The 21,702-nt window shown below is 38.2% G+C and overlaps 1 protein-coding gene across 9 annotated transcripts in view; it reads left to right on the forward strand.

Moving 5' to 3' along the window:
- CHD9 (chromodomain helicase DNA binding protein 9) overlaps nt 1–21,702 on the forward strand; it is a 173,477-nt gene that overhangs the window by 68,309 nt on the left and 83,466 nt on the right. For all 9 annotated transcript variants that reach the window (XM_066242904.1, XM_066242906.1, XM_066242903.1 and 6 more), the window contains exon 2: nt 3,845–5,470. In XM_066242904.1, the coding sequence (XP_066099001.1) occupies nt 4,013–5,470 (1,458 nt within the window). In that variant the 5' untranslated portion in view covers nt 3,845–4,012. The remainder of the gene's footprint in view (nt 1–3,844; nt 5,471–21,702) is intronic.

Consider the following 21,702-nt stretch of genomic DNA (forward strand, 5'->3'; position numbering starts at 1 on the left):
CTTTTTACTCTCTTGATGTCCTTTGATGCACAAGTTTTTAATTTCCATGCAGTCTAATTAATTTGTCTGTTTTTTCTCTTGTTGCCCATGCTTTTGCTGTTAAACCATTTTCAAATCTAAAGTCACAAAGATTTGTTCCTATGCTTTCTTCTAAGATTTCTGTAAAAGTTAGGTTCTGGGTCCCTTAAAATTGCCTATGTATTTTAGGATGAGTTTTTTTTTCATTTCTACAAAAACATCATTGGGATTTTGATAGGAATTTCATTGAACCTGTAGATTGCTTTGATAGTATTGTCATCTTAACAGCAGTAGGTCTTCTAATCCACGCACACACAATGTAATCTCTTTCATTTATTTAGATGTACTGAAATTCCTTTCAGCAATGTTTGGTGGTGGTGGTGTCCATATCTTACTTGTCCTTCATTAAATTTATTCTTTTTTTATTTTTATTTTTTTGTATTTTTCTGAAGTTGGGAACGGGAGGCAGTCAGACTCCCACATGTGCCCAACCGGGATCCACCCGGCATGCCCACCAGGGGGCGATGCTCTGCCCATCTGGGGAGTCGCTCTGTTGGGACCAGAGCCATTCTAGTGCCTGAGGCAGAAGCCATGGAGCCATCCTCAGAGCCCAGGCCAACTTTGCTCCAGTGGAGCCTTGGCTGCAGGAGGGGAAGAGAGAGACAGAGAGGAAGGAGAGGGGGAGGGGTGGAGAAGCAGATGGGTGCTTCTCCTGTGTGCCCTGACCGGGAATCAAACCCGGGACTCCTGTACGCCAGGCCGACGCTCTACCACTGAGCCACTGGCCAGGGCCAAATTTATTCTTTTAATGCTACTGTATGTGAATTGTTTTTTAAATTTTTTTGGAATGTTGATTGCTTTCTTACAGAAATACAGCTGATTTTTCTTCATAGATTTGTATCCTGCAGTTTTGTGAGTTTATTAGCTCTAATAGTTTGTGTGTATGTAACTTAACAGTTTTCTGTAAGATTATATTATCTTTGAATAGAGTAGGTTGTACTTCTTCCTTTCAAATTTGGGTACCTTTTATTTTACTCTTTTCGCCTATTTTTTTCTGGCTAGATCTTCCAGTAACTAGACTGAGTATAAGCAGTGGAAGTGTCTTGTTCCTGATCTTGGGCAAAAGCTTTCATTCTTTCTCCACTGAGTTTGAGGTTAGCTGTAAGTTGTTCCCGAATGGCCTTGGTCACGCTGAGGGGCAGGTCCTTTCTCGTCCTCTTTCACTGGCTGTTTTCATCAGCAGAGCTCTTAGATTTTTGTCCTGCTTTTTCTGTTTCTATTCTTGATAATGTGCTTTTTCCTTCATTCTATTAATATGATATATTATGTTGATTTTTATATTGAATTAACTACAAGCCTAAGATAAATCCCCCTTGATCGTGATATATAATATGTTGTATATATGTATGTATGTCTGTGTGTATAGATGAACTGTGCTCCTGGATTTGGTTTGCTGATATTTTGTTGATGATCTTTTTTCATCTGTATTCATAAGAAATATTAAGCTTTATTGTTTTTGTTTTTTCTTGTTATGTCTTTGGCTTCAGTATCAGGATAATACTGGCCTCACACAATGAGTTAGAAATTATTTCCATCATTTTACTTTTTAAAAATTTTTTTAAGAGAGAGAGAGAGAGAGGGACACACAGGAACAAACAGGAAGGGAGAAAGATGAGAAGCATCAATTCTTTGTTGCAACACCCTAGTTGTTTATTGATTGCTTTCTCATATGTTCCTTGACTGGGGGACTCCAGCCAAGCCAGTGACCCTTTGCTCAAGCTCAAGCCAGTGACCATGGAGTCATGTCTAGGATCCCACGCTCAAGCCAGAGACCTTGCACTCAAGCCAGTGACCTTGGGGTTTCGAATGTGGGTCCTCAGCATCCAATGCTGACACTCTATCCACTGCACCACTCACTGCCTGGTCAGGCTACACCTTTTCACCTTTATGGAAGAGTTTGATAAGGATTGGTGTAATTTATTAAATATTATAGAATTCACCATTAAAGCTATCTGGTCCTAAGCTTTTCTTTATTGCAAGATTTTAAATTATAAATTCAATCTCCTTGTTATAGATGTATTTGGATTTTCTTTTTCTTTTTTTCTCCAATGAGTTTTGGTAAATCCTTTAGACTAAGTCTAACTCTAAAGACATTGAAAGTTATTTCATTAATTATAAAAACATTTGAAGTGGTATGGTGTGTCACAGTTTAATTGGCAGCATTTTTTTTTCATGTTATATCAACTAAAGATGTGCCTTATATTTGGCATGTTGAATGGGGTAACTTCCATTGTATTACTTTTTATTTTTCTTTTGATAATTATATCTCTACAAAGACATAAGATATTGCTTTCCTAATTAATGACTTAGGTGTACATAGATGTTCACTAGTCTGGAGTCTGAAGTTGAATAAAAGATAAATCCCAGAGAAGTGATTTAACCTACCTTATTTTTTCTGGCTAATACTGTGTTTAGTTCAGACTGCATAGCCCTTCATCTGCTCGGTCTCACAATTATAAAATCTGGAAAAAAATTTTTCCTAAAATCATATTTGTTAAAGCTCTTAAATTTTGTTGTGATTGATGATAAGTTCATTTCTAGGTAAAATTAATAAGGCTTTTGATAGTTCTCAGAATTTTTCAAAAGTATTTCTACATTTAAATAGTGAAGTGATATTTATTAAAGGAAATTTATATTTCCTAATATGGATCTCAAAAAAATAGGAGTTATGTAAAAGTTTCATAGGACTTCACTATTTTTTTTAATAAACTAATATCTAGATGAGCAATAACCTTTATTATAGTTTTCTATGCAGGACAGTGGGGGCAAAACCATAAGTACCTTTGTTAAAAATATGTAGAATGATAGAAACCTGAAATAAAATTAACTATCTGTTTGATATTAGCAACCTATTAGATCCTTCCCACACATGAATAGTGTATGTTTGTGTGTGTGTGTGTGTATAAATGTAATTATTTTCTTTCTTGAATCTATTGTAAGAATAGTTTATTGTTCAACCCAAGCTTCTGTTTTTGCCTCACTTGATCACCATTACACATTTATTTGCATGGTTTAGTAACTATAGTAAACAACATATACATTCCACATGATTTAATTGTGGAGAGGGAGTTAGGGGCAGAGTAATGAATATAACTATTGACAGGAAGGTGCTTGGTTTTGCTACATTGATGTCTAAATTAGTTGGCTGTCAGGTGGGCTGATCTTCCATGGTAGGTGAGCTAGAGGACCATGGTAGCAATCTGCAGGGACATCCCAGTATACCACATGTCTGTTTTGTTTGTCAGTTGACTAGAGGGCTAACTTTTATCTCATTTTGACCATGCTTATCATGACCTCATACAATTGCTCTTCTTGAAGCATTTTCATGTATGCCCTATGAAATAATAGACTTACCTGCTCAAGTGGTCTAGAGCAAAAGATCATGACACTAATCTGAGAAGGTCTCATGTCAGATTTCTTAAAAAGATAATTTTGAAGTAGAATACATGTATTTTATGTACACTAGCTTCTGGGAAGTGATGGCCATTTCATGGTATGGGAGAGTGTCTGACATACCATTCTTAAGTATACTTTACATTCTGTTATGATATATGAATTATTAATTTCTAAATGCATATAGTCCTGTCCCCTGCACCAGCATTTTTTTTTCTTGAAGGAAATATTAGTGAGCTATTTGCAATAAATTGTTCTACCAGATACTATCGTACGCTGAAATTTTGTGTTTTTTAAATCATGTATAAACTATATAGAACTTTAATGAGTAATCATTATTAAACTTGAATTGCTTTTGTTCTTATTTTTCTAGGATTCTGATACTTCACAACATGTCATTATCTAGAACAGTAATGAACATTGTTGACCTGTTTCGAATTAGTTGATGAACTTTGGAGATGATCCAATAATATCTACTACGGAGAAGCTGAACATACTTCACTGGGAGTAAACAGACCAGGTTGTCTCGGAATTTTTCAAGATGACAGATCCAATGATGGACTTTTTTGATGATGCCAATCTTTTCAGTGAGACCTTAGAAGGGTTGTCAGATGATGCGTTTGTGCAACCAGGACCTGTTTCACTAGTTGATGAATTGAACTTGGGTGCAGAATTTGAACCTTTGCACATAGACTCATTGAACCATGTTCAAGGTACTCCAACACATCAGAAGATGACTGATTATGAACAGTTAAATCAATTTGAGTCATTGAAGTTTCATCAAGTTAATCAGTCTTTTGGTAGCCCAGCGGAACATGTGTTATCTCCACACTCTCAGTTTAATTGTTCTCCGATCCACCCCCAAAACCAACCCAATGGTTTATTTCCAGATGTAGCAGATGGCAGTCCAATGTGGGGCCATCAGACAGCTCCCAGCATTTCAAATCAAAATGGGTCTCCTTTTCACCAACAAGGACATTCTCACTCTATGCATCAAAATAAAAGCTTTGTGGCACACCATGACTTTGCCTTATTTCAGGCCAATGAACAACACACACAGTGTACTTCACTGCGCTCACAACAAAACAGAAATAACCTTAACCCAGGGCAAAATTCTCTTGGCCAGCCTAAAAATTTTATGGATGTTAGTGTTTCTGGTCCACGCAGAGTCAATGTCAACCACCCACCACAGATTACTAACGCATCTACTTCACAACAGTCTCTTCTGATGCAGCAGTATTCTCCAACGTCAAACCCTTCGGTGCACTTCCTCAAGTGTGGGAATCGGCAAGAGGGAAATTTTAATGGACCTTCTCCAAATATGACGTCTTGTTCTGTCAGTAATTCACAGCAGTTTTCTTCACATTATTCCTTTTCCGGTAACCACGTATCTTCGAAAAGTCTCCTTCAGTCCTCTGCCGTCCTTGCACCCAATCATACAAATCAGACTTTTTCTGATTTTCCTGGGAGTAATTCCTTTTCACCTCATAGGGGAATCAAGCAAGAATCTGCTCAGCACATGCTGAATCCCAATACACCGCTGACTCCAAGTAATTTCCAAATGTTGCATTCATCACATCCTCAGGGTAATTACAGCAATTCAAAATTATCTCCTGTGCACATGAACTTCCCGGATCCTGTTGACTCAGGAACTCAGATGGGCCATTTCAACGATCACGTAGAAACTAATGGCTTTTCATCTTTAGAGGAGAATCTGCTTCATCAAGTGGAATCTCAAACAGCGTCATTCACAGGACTTGACCCAGAAGACCTTCTACAGGAAGGTCTCCTTCCCCAGTTTGATGAGTCAACATTTGGGCAAGATAATTCATGTCATGTTTTAGATCATGACCTTGAACGGCACTTTACTTCACATCTTGTAACACGGCCTTCTGATATGACTCCAACTCAATTTCATACTCAGGCTCGGAGTTGGCCCTCATCACTTTCTAATCATCATCATTTACACGACAGAAACCGCCTATGTTTACAACGACAGGTACGGAGCTTTGATTTCCGTGATTTGGGATAGGGTGGGCTTTTCCTCACTGAGTTAATTTATATGAGACAATTAAAATTGGTCAAACTCAATGGTTCTATTAAATATGCATATTTTGACATTTTTTATTTTTTAGCAGTCGTATTTAAAAGTGATTCATTGATGTACTCAAAACAATGGACTAACTTTTATATTTAGAAAATTGTGAAAATTATATTTAGAAAATTGTTTAAGACCTCTTTTGTGCCTTTAACGAAAAGATTTAATATAAACAAATGGAAACTTTATAGTGATAATTAAGAGGAAAATAATAGTTTGGGACTATTTTATTGTATACATCAGGGGTCCCCAAACTTCAGCCCGCAGGCTGCATGCGGCCCCCTGAGGCCATTTATTCGGCCCCCCGCCACACTTCCGGAAGGGGCACCTCTTTCATTGGTGGTCAGTGAGAGGAGCATAGTTCCCATTGAAATACTAGTCAGTTTGTTGATTTAAATTTACTTGTTCTTTTTTTTAAATATTGTATTTGTTCACGTTTTGTTTTTTTACTTTAAAATAAGATATGTGCAGTGTGCATAGGGATTTGTTCATAGTTTTTTTTATAGTCCGGCCCTCCAACGGTCTGAGGGACAGTGAACTGGCCTCTTGTGTAAAAAGTTTGGGGACCCCTGGTATACATGATGGAATAGGATTAATATTCCTATAAAAAATATCATGTAAATTGATGAGTAAACTTTTAAGATCTCAGTTAATAACTAGATAATGCTTTATCTGAAATTCACAAAAGAAGAAATTGAATTAGTAAACAACATTAAGAATAATGTACACCTCTAATAATTCAGTTTGTAGAGTGGTTTCATCTTCATCTATTAGAAAAAAAGTTTTACTATTTTATTTAGTGAGATACGGGGAGGCAGAGACAGACTCCCGCATGTGCCCCAACTGGGATCCACCGGGCAAGCCCACTAGGGGCAATGCCTTGCCCATCTGGGGCTCTTGTTCCCTTGCAACCAGAGCCAGTGCCATTTTTTTAGCTCCTGAATCAGTGGCCATGGAGCCATCCTGAGCACCTGGCACCAACTCGCTCCAATCGAACCATGGCAGCAAGAGAGGAGGAGAAGAGAGAGAGAGAAAGAAGCGAGAAGGGGAGGGGTGGAGAAGCAGATGAGTGCTTCTCTTGTGTGCCCTGGCTGGGAATTGAACCTGGGACATCCACATTCTGGGCCAACACTCTACGGCTGAGCCAACTGGTCAGGGCCCACTCTTTTTTTTAATTGAATTTTTTTTATTGATTTGAGAGAGAGAAGAATCAACTTGTTCCACTTAGTTTGTTTTTTTTTTTTCTTGTGGGGGAGAGAGAGAGAGTCAGAGAGAGGGACAGATAGGGACAGACAGACAGGAATGGAGAGAGATGAGAAACATCAGTTCTTCGTTGTGGTTCCTTAGTTGTTCATTGATTGATTTCTTATATGTACTTTGACTATGGGGCTACAGCATACCGAGTAACCCCTTGCTCAAGCCAGCAACCTTGGGCTCAGGCTGGTGAGCCTTGCTCAAACCAGATGAGCTCGTGCTCAAGCTAGCGACTTCGGGGTCTTGAACCTGGCTGGGTCCTCCACATCCCAGTCCGACGTTCTATCCACTGCGTCACCGCCTGGTCAGGCTCCAGTTAGTTTTTTCATTTAGCTGTGTACTCACTGATTGCTTCTCACATGTGCCCCTGACTGGGGATGAAACTTGTAACTTTGGTATGCCAGGACAACACTCTATCCATAGAGCCACCCAACCAGGGCCTAGAATTTTTTTGTGTGTGTGTGTGTGTGACAGAGACAGAGAGAGGGACAGAAAGACAGGAAGGGAGAGAGATGAGAAGCATCAGTTCTTTGTTGCAGCTCCTTAGTTCATTGATTGCTTTTTCTTGTGTGCCTTGATGGGGAAGGGCTGCAGCAGAGCAAGTGAGCCCCTGCTTGAGTCAGTGACCTTGGACTCAAGCCAGCGACCTTGGGCTTCAAGCCAGCGACCTTGGGCTCAAGCCAGTGACCATGGGGTCATGTCTGTGATCCCATGCTTAAGCCAGTGACTCCATGCTTAAGCGATTAAGCCTGTGCTTAAGCCGGCCACCTCAGGGTTTCGATCTTGGGTCCTCTGCATCCCAGTCCAATGCTCTATTCACTGCACCACTGCCTGGTCAAGCTAGAAAAAAATTTTAAACGTTAATGCAGATTGCTAACAAATTTATGGTGAAATTAGAACTTACATAGCTTTATTAATTGGTACAAATAATTTGGAAAGCAATTGGGTGATATATTTGAGGTCAAAAATATTTTATTAACAATAACCAGAATATAGCAAAACCGATATACACAAATATATTTATTTTGCTATAAAAGACAACTGATAGCAGCATAGTTCATTATCCTTTCCATGTTAGATTTTAATTAGGCATTAAAAGACTGAAGATTAACGCTGAGAATATGTTAAAAATAGGGGAAAAGCATGATTCAAAATTAAAATCACAGTCAAGTGGTTAAGAATGGAATAGAATCTTGGCTTCTGTTACTTAGTAGTTGTGTAAGTTTTAGTCGTTTATATAATTTTTATGTCTCACTTGCTTCATCGTTAAATGTTGAATAATAAAATCTAACAGGTCTTTGCTGGGGATTATAAATGATATAACATGTAACAGTGCTTAGAACTGTGCCCAGTATAGAGTAAGTACATGATGTTTTCACAATTATACTTTCTTCATGACAGTATGAAGACACATGTATTACATATGTGAAAAAATATGGAAAAGAAATGATTGTTTTAGGGTAGTGAAATTACACTTTGTTTTCTGTAGTTTTTGTCATGAAAATATAAAAATGTATTTAATTTAATACTTTATCATGTTTATAAAATCTTTTAGCCTGACCATATGGTGGTGCAGTGGATAGAGCGTCGGACTGGGCTGCAGAGGACCCAGGTTCGATACCCCGAGGTCGCCAGCTTGAGCGTGGGCTCATCTGGTTTGAGCAAAGCTCACCAGCTTGGACCCAAGGTCGCTGGCTTGAGCAAGGGGTTACTCAGTCTGCTGTAGCCCCACGGTCAAGGCACATATGAGAAAGCAATCAATGAACAACTAAAGTGCCACAGTGAAAAATTGATGCTTCTCATCTCTCTCCGTTCCTGTCTGTTTGTCCCTATCTATCCCTCTCTCTGTCTCTGTCAAAAAAAAAAAAAATCTTTTAAAATGAAGGATTCATAGTACTTTTATACCTTGGTTACCTATGAGATTTTGTCAATGATGAAATATGCCATAGTTATTGAAATTAAATATATAGGGACCATTTTTCATTTCAAAGCCTTGAAGTGTTTGAAAAAGATAAAGTCTTTATCTTTTCTTTTGGGTTAATTTTAGTTGTTTCAAAAGGTATTTTCATTACTTTTAAAAAAATGTCTACATAGATTTTAAGATACTTAAAAGGCACCTGTAAACCCTTCCCTTCCCCTTCCTTCCGTGGCTTGTGGAGAATGTTAGGATTTTGCTCCCTCTGCTGGAAGAGGAGCAAGCAGCTTAGTTGGACCCCGGGAAGAATCTCTGCTGATTGATGTCTAAGGTCATCTAGTCACTTTATATGTAGATTTCTGGCTGGTTTGACTAATCACTTTGTATAGCATATAATTGAAGTTAAGAAACCTGATTATTAACTCCTTTTCTTAATTTCATTTTTCTAAAGCCTTGTCATCATTTAAATATTTTTAATTCATGGTTTTCTAAACATGTTCTGGCTTTAAAAAGAAATAAAAACTGCCTTTAATAGATTTGAAATGAATGGAGGATAATTATAAGTAATTAAGGTCGTCCTTGATAGTAGCATACTGATAGTACTTTCTGAGAGAAATTGTCTTCAGACTCATCACAAGCAATGTTTCATAAGTCATTCTGCACTGATAAATCTAGGCGACTTTACTGAAATTTACCTCCTATTTCAGAGCTCATTACATGTTCAAATACTGATAAATGGCAGCCAGTTTGGAATACTTTTTTTTGAGTTATTGAAAGACCTCAAGTTTCCTATTATTTGTATTCAGAGTGATACTTGGGCGTTGCTGAATGTGAGAATGAAGAGGAGAAATAATTGGTAGAGGAGGTAGGGAATTGTTATGATTATGGTGATTGTGGATTTTATATAGTTTTATATGTACTGAAGTATATAGGTCACAGATCCTAAATATGTGAAATTCAAATGGTTTAATGTGTATAATGTATGACAAATTTTGGCAGAGCAGATTTTGCCTGTGTAATTTTTGGCGTGTTTGGATTGTAATGGTTACTGCAGAGCCGAATGTTGTATTAGTAAGGAATTCTTATATTAATATGGTGTTTCCCCAGGTTCTGTGGAAAAAACCTTTTTAGGTTTAAGAAAATTCCTGATTGCAGTAATTTTATTTCAGACTAAATTAATATAAATATGTATAGACATTTAAGAGATTAAAAATAATGTGGCAGAAATTTTGGTTTATCAAAAATGTAAAAATAAGATATATTTGTTATAGCCAAAACATTATATAGTGTGGGACAAACTAGTTTTATAGTTGTGAATACACAAAACACAGTTTATTCTTGTTTTATTATTTATTATTTATTGTATTATTTTCCTTTATTTTTCTTTTATTTTTTTATTCAGTGAGAGGAGAGGAAGCAAAGATAGACTTCTGCATGTGTCCCAACCGGGGTCCACCTGGCAAGCCCACTGAGGGGCAATGCTCTGCCCTTCTGAGGCATTGCTCCATTGCTCAGCAACCTAGCTCTTCTTAGCGCCTAAGGTGGAGGCCATGGAGCCATCCTCAGCACCTAGGGCCAACTCATTTCAGTTGAGCCATGGCTGCAGGAGAGGGTGAGGAGATCGAGAGAAGCAGGAGGGGCTGAGGGTGGAGAAGCAAATGGGCTCTTGTCCTGTGTGCCCTGACTGGGAATTGAACCCAGGACATCCACATGCCAGTTTGATAATCTACCACTGAGCCAACCAACCAGAACCCATTGTATTATTTTCTGTATAAACACTGTAGACCTACTTTTGCCCACTCTTTATTCCTTAGTCTACTGCTTGAAAATTCATGGATGGCATGCTATTTAGAATTCTAGAAAACTTCATTGAGATTTTTTGATATGTAAAGAATATTTCTAAACCTTGCTATTTCTTATTCTTCAGCTGAGGTGGGGATAGTTGGGGATATAATTTTAAATGTCTCAGAGTACTCTGAAGTCTGTTGTCAATCATAACAACAGTGAATATTGCTGAGAACATTTATTTTTAAATAATTCACTAAAATTTTACTACTTATAAAAAAGAAAAAAAGTGGGATGCTACAAGTGTTTTTAAATGTAAGTACTCAGAAAACATAGCAGACAGTAGTAGCTTATTTTTATCTCTAATTTTTAGAGCAAAGGAATTTTGGGAAACTAATACTATAAACTGTCCATTGTTGAGCTCTTCACCGCCTGCCAGGAATCAGTAACAGAAACTCTAGGTTGTTAACAGTAGCTTTAAGGCTATTTTTAAGGCTGTTGATCCATAACATGCATACTTAGGGGTGAGAGGTGGACAGGAAGTGAGTTCCAGGGGCAGGGAAGAGGCAGCAGTTGGTGAGAAATTTGTGGATTAGTACAGTATGTGAAGAGCATGAGATTCAAGACAAACTTCAAAGTAAGTTTAACAAAATTTTGTTGTATTTAATTTGATAGATGAGGTGTGCTCCCCAATCCCATAGGACTACTCAGTCATTTACTTATTATTATAATGTCTGAAATTGAAAGGAATGTGTTAGGGGCTACTGAGCCATCACACTTTATTCCTGTGATGAGAGCATGAATATAAAGTGGCTTTGGAATACTTACATGGGTGATCAGATTTCTTTGGGTAATTGGACTAAATTGATTTTAAATTAAGAAAATATTTTAATACTATATAGTGTGGATAATATATAGGGACATATGTATGTGGTAAGCATATAGTTAGGAGGCTTGGAACACAGTTTTCAGTTTAATAAAATCTGGTAATTTGCTGTAGTCAACTATGCAGATAATACCTTGCACATTTACTGTACAGGTAACACCTTACAAATTATGCAAGGAGAACACTTTTAAGCGAGGTCTTTCCTACATGATATATGTTTATATATCTGAAAATATTCAAGTTTACATTGACCTTCTAATGAAATCATACAGTTTTAGAGCTGGACAAGATTTTACTCTATCTTCATATACAAAAATCAGAAACAGTGTTAGAGAGAGGTTGCGACTTGTTATCACATCCTACATGTAGTTAGCCATGTGATCTCTATCCAGTGCCTTGTGAAGTACAAGATTTTCCACTATGGTTGATGGAAAGATGACCTATTCTTGGCCCTAGTTAGATCTTGGCTGCTTTCAGGTGTTTTTTTCTGGGCCTTGGGTAGTGCTGATGAGTAAACTTATCTAAAGCCTCAAGAGGAGACCTTCTGAAGGTCTCTTTTTCCTTCTTGTTAAGTGAGAGGAGAGGGGGGATAGAGAGACAGACGTCTGCATGCGCCCTGACCGGGATCCACCCAGCAACCCCCATCTGGGGCCGGTTCTTGAATCAACTGAGCCTAAGGCTGACACTCGGACCAACCAAGCTATCCTCAGTGCCTGGAACCTAAGCCACTAGCTGCCAGAGAGGAAGAGGGAGAAGGGGGTGAGGGAGGTGGAAAGAAACAGATGGTTGCTTTTCATGTGTGCCCTGACTGGGGATCGAACCCAGGACTTCCGCATGCCAGGCTGATGCTGTATCCACGGAGTGAGTCAGCCAGGGCCTCCAGAAGTCTTTCCTGTATTGAAGCTGTCTTTCCAGACCTCTCCCCTGCAAACCAGCCACCTTGGCTTCCCTGGACTTCCACCTCTGTCTCTTCCACTCAGGGATGCTGTGAGATGTCCCCCTGGGTTCCTGCTCTTTCTACTCTGCAGCCTAGAAACCTCCCCGTGTCAGTCTCGTTTCCCGTCTCTCGGGTCGGGTCGCTGTCCTGCCTCGCCTGATGTGCGATCCCTGAAAACAATTGTTTATGTTTTGCCTGACTTCAGTTTTAAGAAGGATGGTAAATCCAGTTCCTATTAATCCATCTGGCCTTAATTAGAAGACTTATAATACCAAATTAACGACTGTATAATAATTTATAGTGCAGAATACCATAATTTATTTAACCAGTTTATTCTTTTTGGGTAGTATGATGAGCATCTTTGCAGATAAATTGTGTGTGCCCGTGATTAGACAGATTCTTAGAAAATTGAGGTAAATATACAAACTTTCCTTTGAAGATTTATACAATTATGAATAATAAGAGTACAAATATTCCATAAATATTCAGCAGTTATACTCATGTTTATAGCTTTACATGTATTTTCTCATTTAATCTTCAGAACAACTCTGAGGTAAATCTTATCTACTCTTTTTACAGATAAGACTTGAAGGAGAGGCTGGTTACATAGCTTGCTCAGTGTCGTGTAGCTAGTAAATGACAGAGCAAGGGTTCAGATACAAGCAGTAGAACTCTGGAGCTCACACTACCCTCTGTTGCTTTAGAGAACCTTTGTGTTGCAAGACCTTTTAAAGCATATAAAACCTGACTATTTAGGTTGGGGCACTGACCTCTTTTCCTTTAGATCAGTGGTAGTCAACCTGGTCCCTACCACCCACTAGTGGGCGTTCTAGCTTTCATGGTGAGCGGTAGCGGAGCAACCAAAGTATAAATAAAAAGATTTAACTATAGTAAGTTGTTTTATAAAGATTTATTCTGCCAAACTTAGCGAAAATCTGACATAAAGTACTTGGTAAGTTATTATTATTATATGCTTTAACTTGCTGTAACTCTGCTTTATAAATTTTATAAAGTAAAGTGACTTCCCTACTTTATAAATCACCATCACTGTGGAACCGGTGGGCGGTTAGAAAATTTTACTACTAACAGAGATACAAAAGTGGGTGGTAGATATAAAAAGGTTGACTACCCCTGCTTTAGATTGTTAAATGAAAAAATGACAACAGCCAACACAACAATAGCCATTTGATATGAGTGAATCAAAAGTATGGTATACCTATTTTTTGTCAGATTGGGAAAAATTATATTTTTGGGTGTGCTGCAAAATTTTAGTGATTAGTTTATATGTGCGATGAGATGAAAAAGGTTGAAAGTCTGCTGCCTTAAAATAGGGGAATATTGAAGCTGGTAGTGACCTGTAGTCCCATATCAGTTACTTATTGCTATTGTAACAAATTATCACACATTTTATGTCTTCAAAGAACTCAGAAGGCCGAAATGGATCTCACTGTGCTAACATCTAACATTGAGGTCTTGGCAGGGCTGTGCTCCTTTATAGAAGAGGATTTCTTTTCTTGCTTTGCCAGTTTACAGAGGCTGCCCTCTTCTGTGGCCTATGGCCCCCTTCCATCTTGACTCCTAAGGGCTGATAGAGTCCTTCTCTCATTGCATGACTCTTTTGCCTCTTTCTTCCACTGATAGGACTCTTGAGATTTCATTGCAGCTATGGACAATCTAGGGTAATCTCCCCCTATTTTAAGGTCAGCTGATTAACTAATTCTGTCTGTAGTCTGAATTCTCCTTTATCATGTAACTTAACATTCACAAATTTGGGGAATTAGGCTTATATCTGTAGGGGCCATTATTCTGCCTACTGTAAGCCATGAGGCCAATTAGAAGATATTTAACTCAAGAATTAATTAACAAGGACCTCTTTTATGACTTTATGATCTCACATTATAAAGACTAATATAATTTTTTTTTTTTGTATTTTTCTGAAGCTGGAAACAGGGAGAGACAGTCAGACAGACTCCCGCATGCGCCCGACTGGGATCCACCCAGCACGCCCACCAGGGGCGACGCTCTGCCCCTCCCTGGCGTCTCTCTGCCGCGACCAGAGCCACTCCAGCGCCTGGGGCAGAGGCCAAGGAGCCATCCCCAGCGCCCGGGCCATCTTTGCTCCAATGGAGCCTTGGCTGTGGGAGGGGAAGAGAGAGACAGAGAGGAAGGAGGGGGTGGGGTGGAGAAGCAAATGGCGCTTCTCCTATGTGCCCTGGCCGGGAATTGAACCCGGGTCCCCCGCACGCCAGGCCGACGCTCTACCGCTGAGCCAACCGGCCAGGGCCTATAATTTTGTTTAATGTATTGAGTTGAGAGAAAGGTAGAGACAGAGACAGGAAATCATTGATCCGTTGTTCCACTCATTCATGTATTCATTTGTTGACTCTCGCATGTGCCCAGGAATTGAACCCACAACCTTGGTTTATGGGAATGACACTCTAACCACCCGAGCTACCTGGCCAGAGCTGACCTCACATTATAAAAAACATACTTGAGTGTCTTTATCTTTCAGCAGAAAAGTGATTTCTGCTTAGTCTCTTCTCTTTGCTTATCATGCTAGGAATTATCTAGTCACTAGATTCTAGTGCTCTAATCTGAAATGATTAGAGTTAGGCTATTGGAAACTTTTGGTTTCAGATTTCCCCATAATGCATACTTAAGTGATTTAAATAAACAATAATTTTTGAATAAACAAAAATTTCATTTATTCAGCCGTTATTTTGTAAGCCCCAGCCCTATGCCAGGCATTGTGCTGGGTACTTTTTACATGTCATCACGTTATTCTCACAATAATCTTATGATGTTATTGGGCATCTTAATTTATAAATTAAGAAACCAGCCAGACTCAAGATAGAATTGTTTACAAGTCACAGACCTAGGACTTGAACACAGATTCAGATTTGAGAAAAGTACGTACGTACTGAGAAAAGATAAAGAAGTCATCATTTTGTAAGACATAATCCAGTATTTTTACTTAATTGTTTTAGTTATTTATATAATATTTCTTATAAAATAATTTGATATTATTCAAGTTAAATCCATAGTAGACCTATTGGAGTAATGCAGGAATTAGTAATCAGCTAATCTGATCTCCAAAGTGTTAAGTATATTTTAGTTGGTAAAAATGCTATCAACTCTGTATATTATATCATGTGCTTTCAGCACTTTTTTTTTTTAAGCACTTTCTTAAAGTTACTCATGTGGTTGTATATTGCTTACTGAATTGAGCCATATGATTCAAAAGTTGAATTCATGAGTTTTTGTCATCAGGCCAATGAGCTGTTTATGAAGGAGGGGAATTAGGTAGTTTTCATCTTTGTTTTGTCATCAGTCATTTGTTTCTCAGTTCTAGTGTTGGACAATAAATCTTTTGAAAGTAGGCTTTCAGATGTAAGTCTCATAAGAGTGGGAAAGCACTGGATTTGAGCCAGGAGAACTAGGTTCGAGTCCTGACTGAGCCCTCCATGTGCTCTCATACATAGTCGTCCTGGGCAGGTTGCCTCTGCAGTGTTCTCATCTGCAGTATGTCTGTCCGTGTTGCTGGCATTTCTGATAAATAAACATTATAATGAACAATGAATTTAAAAGTGCTATATAAATTGTAAAGTCATTTTTTTTTTTTTTTTTTTTTTTCATTTTTCTGAAGCTGGAAACAGGGAGAGGCAGTCAGACAGACTCCCGCATGCGCCTGACCGGGATCCCCCCCCCCCCGGCACGCCCACCAGGGGGCGACGCTCTGCCCACCAGGGGGCGATGCTCTGTCCATCCTGGGCGTCGCCATATTGCGACCAGAGCCACTCTAGCGCCTGGGGCAGAGGCCACAGAGCCATCCCCAGCGCCCGGGCCATCTTTTGCTCCAATGGAGCCTTGGCTGCGGGAGGGGAAGAGAGAGACAGAGAGGAAGGCGCGGCGGAGGGGTGGAGAAGCAAATGGGCGCTTCTCCTATGTGCCCTGGCCGGGAATCGAACCCGGGTCCTCCGCACGCTAGGCCGACGCTCTACCGCTGAGCCAACCGGCCAGGGCCAGTTTGTTTTTTAATAATGATTTCTTACCCTAAGGTGTTTTTTTTTTAATTTTAGAACTGGAAGGAGTTTTAAATTAATAGAGTTTTAGAATGTTTATAGTCGTAGAGGACCAGATATAAAGTAGCTTTTTAGTGACGTAGTCTAAAACAGATTCCATAATCCTATTTCCTTTTTGTTATTCTTTTTCTTACATAATTGTTTCTTTTTTTTTTTTTATTTTTTTATTTTTTTAAAGATTTTTTATTTATTCATTATAGAGAGGGGGGAGAGAGAGAGAGTGAAAGAAGGGGGGAGGAGCAGGAAGCATCAACTCCCATATGTGCCTTGACCAGGCAAGCCCAGGGTTTTGAACCGGCAACCTCAGCGTTTCCAGGTTGACGCCTTACCCACTGCGCCACCACAGGTCAGGCCATAATTGTTTCTTAATTCATTTTTATGCAGGCTTGTCCTAACATTTGTGGGTCCCAGGAAAAGAGTACAAATGGAAGTTCTCATACTGCATGTCAAAATATTTAAATGTTGTATATAAAGCCAGTAAACTCTTAAATATGTTTTATCCTTCTTTCTTGACAAATAGAAGCACTGATTTGAATTGAGAAGTTTTGGACTCTCTGGAGTTCCATATCCAGAGTACGGCAGAAGCTGGCCATTCTACATTCTGTTTCCACCCCTCTTCTGTCCTGCACCTCAGGGGCCTCATAAACACGTGGACATCTCAGCCTACATATTCAAGCTCCACCTGTTTCTCCCCATCTCTCTGGCCTAAAGCACACACATACTTTTAATGTGTATTCCTTGCCAAACAAGGAATTCCTTAAGAGAACAAACCTAGGGAATAGACCCAGGCACCCTCTGCAGACGGGTGTGCGACTGTTTTAGGTAGATAATTCCTGTGTACTTGAAGCATGTTCTAGAAGAGAGGAGGGTAGTGCATCTGGCACTGGACGGGTGTGGCAACGGAATTGTGCAGTCCAAGGAAGGGATCCCTCTTGCCTGATCTAAAGCAAGCTGTTTTCTTCGTGAGCAGTGCCACACATTTGTGTGAAGTTAGTTGGTGAGAGCTGGTAATTTCGTGAGGGATGTGGGGAACCTGTCTATGAACAGAAGGATTTTCTCTCCATGGAAGTCGTTATTATTACTATACATTAGGCTCTGTTTCTACCAATTCCAATAATACTGATTTATGAAACTTTTTCAGAGTTTATGGATGACCGTATAGTGTAAAACTATTCCATTAACAAAGCTGTCTGTGTTCTTGGGTTCCAGACTTTGAAGTGAACCTGCCCTATGAACGCCTAGTGTGTGTTGAGTCAATGGCCACTTGACCTATGAACGCCTAGTGTGTTGAGTCAATGCATTGTTACTATGGCCATTGATCAGGACAAGCGATTTTTCTCAGTTTTTAATGAAAAGTACTTAGTATTTAGAAAACTAAATAAAATGAAATAAATAAAAGAATAGTAAATGAATATCTTTCACTTCCATAGTTGTTAACATGTTGCCGTACTTGCTTTGTTTTTGTTTATAGATGAGTACACAGTTTTTGTTGTTTTTGGCTGTATGATTTGAAAGTAAATTGCAGTTATCATGAGAATGTTCTCTAAATACTTCGTCATATATCTCCCGAGAATGAGGAGATTCTTCTAGACAACCAGTTCCACACCCAAGATGATCAATAATTCCACATATCATCTAAAATCTAATTCCTATGGCAGTTCCCCTTTATCCACGGTTTCACTTTATGTGGTTTTTGTTACCTGCGGTCACCCTCCGTCCAAAAATATTAAATAGAAAACTCCAGAAATAAATAACTCATAAGTTTAATTTAAAACTTATTAGCAATTTAGCACACAATTCTGAGTAGCATGATCCATCCCTCCCAGTCCTGTCCTCTCCCACCTGGGACATGCAGCACCCTATTGGGTCCAGCAAAGCCACACTGTGCACGCTGTATAGGCTCCCTGCCTGTTAGCCACTTAGTAGCTATCTCCATTATCATCAGACTGACTTGTCATGTCATAGTGCTTGTGTTCAAATAATCCTGGTTTTACTTAATAACGGCCCCCAAAGCACAAGAGTAGTGAGGCTGGCGATTAGGATGTGCCAAAGAGAAGGTGTAAAGTGCTTCCTGTAAGTAGTAGACGGGACTGTATTCAACTTTCCCCAGTTGTTAGGACAAGCTGCTTAATTTCTCTCATTTTCACTTAAACTATGAAATGTTTTAATCCTCTAGTTTTGATCATTATGTGAATTAAAACTATTTTTATTGTCTTATTGTTTTGTAATTTAAAAAAATTAATAATTCAGCCTGGCATACAATTTTTTGTCTATTTTATCATTGCCAGGATGTCCTTTGAAGAGCAGTGATATATCTGTAAGCAGCTGAATTCTCCCTCTGATAGACTTGAAATCTGTTACCTTACTTTTGTTTTACTGTGCTTTCTAAATTTATTTTTTCTTTAGGGAAAATGTTGGCTAGGACCAGGGTACATTAAAGGGACTTGCGTAATTTGATAGAAACACGTTGCCAAGGATCTTTTAGATTTCTTTTATCTTGAAGGAAAAGAAGAATAAAAGATTATAAATATTTGAAAACTTTCAGTAATATATTAAGGGGACATATAGATGATGGTGTTTGTGGTAAGGAGAAACGATTTAGACTTACTGAAATGTGGAGAAGGGTTACATTTCATTTTCAGCACTGATATCTAAAGTGTGTATCAGCATCATTCTGATGTTTATTAATAATGGTATGGTTCTTGAAATGGGTTTTTCTAGTGAGTATGAAGGCCATAATTTTTCAAGTGTCTTAATTTAGAATTTTAATTTTTGGCTGAAGGTGGAAATAAGTAAATTGTACTTGTCATGTAAAATTTTGGGAGGAACAGTAATTATTGTCATATAATAAGGTTAAGCAAAAATTGGAATGCTTATATGAAAGTTACAGGAATGAGCAGTCCAGTATAAATATTAGAAAAGATTAAATCTAAAAGAATCTGGTTTTTTTGTTAAGTTACTATGTTAACATCTATAGCACTATTTAACTTCTTTAGTGGATAGTAATAATTCTAAAAAGGTGCTGACTAGTGTCTCTAATCAAAAATAGTAAAAGAAGTATTTTATTATTCGTGATTAATTAAGCATGTATACTGTCATTACAGTTTGCTACTTTAATTTAGTTACATCGAGGTATTGGCTTTTACTATGAAATTGGCTTTTACTATGAAATGTAAATATGGCTTTACATTGTTTTTACTTATAGAGTTTATTATTTATTATTATTAGTCTGACTTATTGTAATTTCAGGGGATAATCTTTTGGAGACACTTTCATGGAAACTAACATTGTCTGGGAAAAGAGTATTGCTAGGACTGTTAATTTGGGTTTAATACAAACTGTGTTGTCATAAACAACCCATTAGGGGATGCTGGCTCAATTGAAAAACTATAACTTTTGACTCCCCCACCCCAGCTGAACTAGTATATGTGTATATGTGAGACTAAATAGATATTAGCTAACGTTTCTATTTGTTTTATGAACAGGGGTCCTCTCAACAATTGCACTCAACAGCTATCCACCTATAACACACCCTTTTTAAGCTATTAGAATTTAAATGATGTAGCCATTTAAAATAATTCGTTTCTATGTAAGCCTTGAATCAGCATTAATCTGTATGTTGCTACTTCTAAAAATATGTTTCCATGCAAAAACATTAAAATGTACCAATATTACATAAATAGCCATAAACACACTACAAAGGTTTAACAAATGTAGTACTTGTTTTAAATCACTTCTTTTTTGTTTTTTTGTTTTAAATCACTTTTTAAACTAAAAAAATAAAACATAATGTCTAACCATTAAAATCCTCAGCTCCTTTCTTCTTCCTTCCCAGAGCAAAACACTGTTCTGACTTTGTCATGTATCTTTTCAGTATGTGTTTCTATAAAGTCATCATAGAGGTACCTGTATATGTTCATAAACATCTGGGGGATGTAATGGGAAGAGAGGAAAAGTTATTTTGTATATGTATAGATATATGTTTATTTAAATGACAAATATGAAGTAAAATGCAAATATATTTAGTCTCATTTTATGGGTGTTTACTTTTCTCTATATTAAAAATACTATCTAATTAAACATTAATAATAAAACAATAATTTTGGAGTTCGGCAGCCTTGGGTTCAAAATTCCTTTCTGCTACCTACCAGGCCTGTAACTTGAATGCTGTCCACTATGATGGCTCATAATGAGATTTCAGCTCACAGTCCAAAAACACTGTCTTAGCTAATCAGACCATCAAGAATAATGATGGCCAATTACTAGAAGGAATCATCTTAAAAGTGTAGCACTTGAACAGATAGGCTCTGAGAGGTGGAGTACCCACTTGGGGCAGTCTCTTGATGAACAAGCTGGGACGCAGAGTATAACTGGTGCAGATGTTATCCAACAGGGAAATTCATTAAGCCGTGGTAGTTCTTTTTTCCGTTAGACAGATGAGGAAGTAGAGGCTCAAGGAAATGATGAAACTGGGATTAGAACCCAGGGCTGGCTGCCTCCAAAGCCCATTCCCTTAATCACAACATTATGTTGCTAATAGCTTTCCATGGCGTGGGTAATTTAGGGCCTGATGAATTCAATATATAGTGTTATCAGTCAGTAGTGAACTTAGTTGAGGTTTTGTGGTTTTAAAAATCCATGTTTTGCCCCGGCCAGATAAGATAGCTCAGTTGGTTAGAGCTTCATCTTGAAGCACAGAGGTTGTCTATTCAATTCCTGGTCAGGGCACTTACAGGAACAGATGGATCGATGTTTCTCTCTCTCTCCTCTCCTCTCTCTCTCTCCCTCTCTTCCTTTCTCTCTCTCTCTCTTTCTTTTTTCTCTCGTTCTTGCTCTCTCGCTCCCTCTCGATCCCCCTTCCCCCTCTCTAAAAATCAGTCAGTAAATAAAAGATTTTTAAAAATACACTTTTGTTTGGATGCAAACGAACTTTTGAACAATACAGCATTGAAAAAAGCAACACAAACTGACAAAATAGAGGTTTAAATGATACATGTTTTTATGTCACGTGTGGCCATTTCATATATAAAAATATTTGTCATCATGTGTTCAGGTATGTTTATTGAAATCACTTAGCAACCTTAAATCTGAAAATTTGACCTGTTATTTCTCTATATGTAATCACTTACTGATTCCCTAATTCCTTCAGTATAAAATCCAGATATTTTAGCATAATATATGACACTTGATAATGCCCATTGCCTGTCAGTCTTTATTGCTTATCATTCTTTAAACATGCATTTAGTTTTCTTGTCATGCTAGTCATTATGTCAT

This window comes from Saccopteryx bilineata, chromosome 9, assembly GCF_036850765.1.
Source record: "Saccopteryx bilineata isolate mSacBil1 chromosome 9, mSacBil1_pri_phased_curated, whole genome shotgun sequence".
Taxonomy (NCBI): domain Eukaryota; kingdom Metazoa; phylum Chordata; class Mammalia; order Chiroptera; family Emballonuridae; genus Saccopteryx; species Saccopteryx bilineata.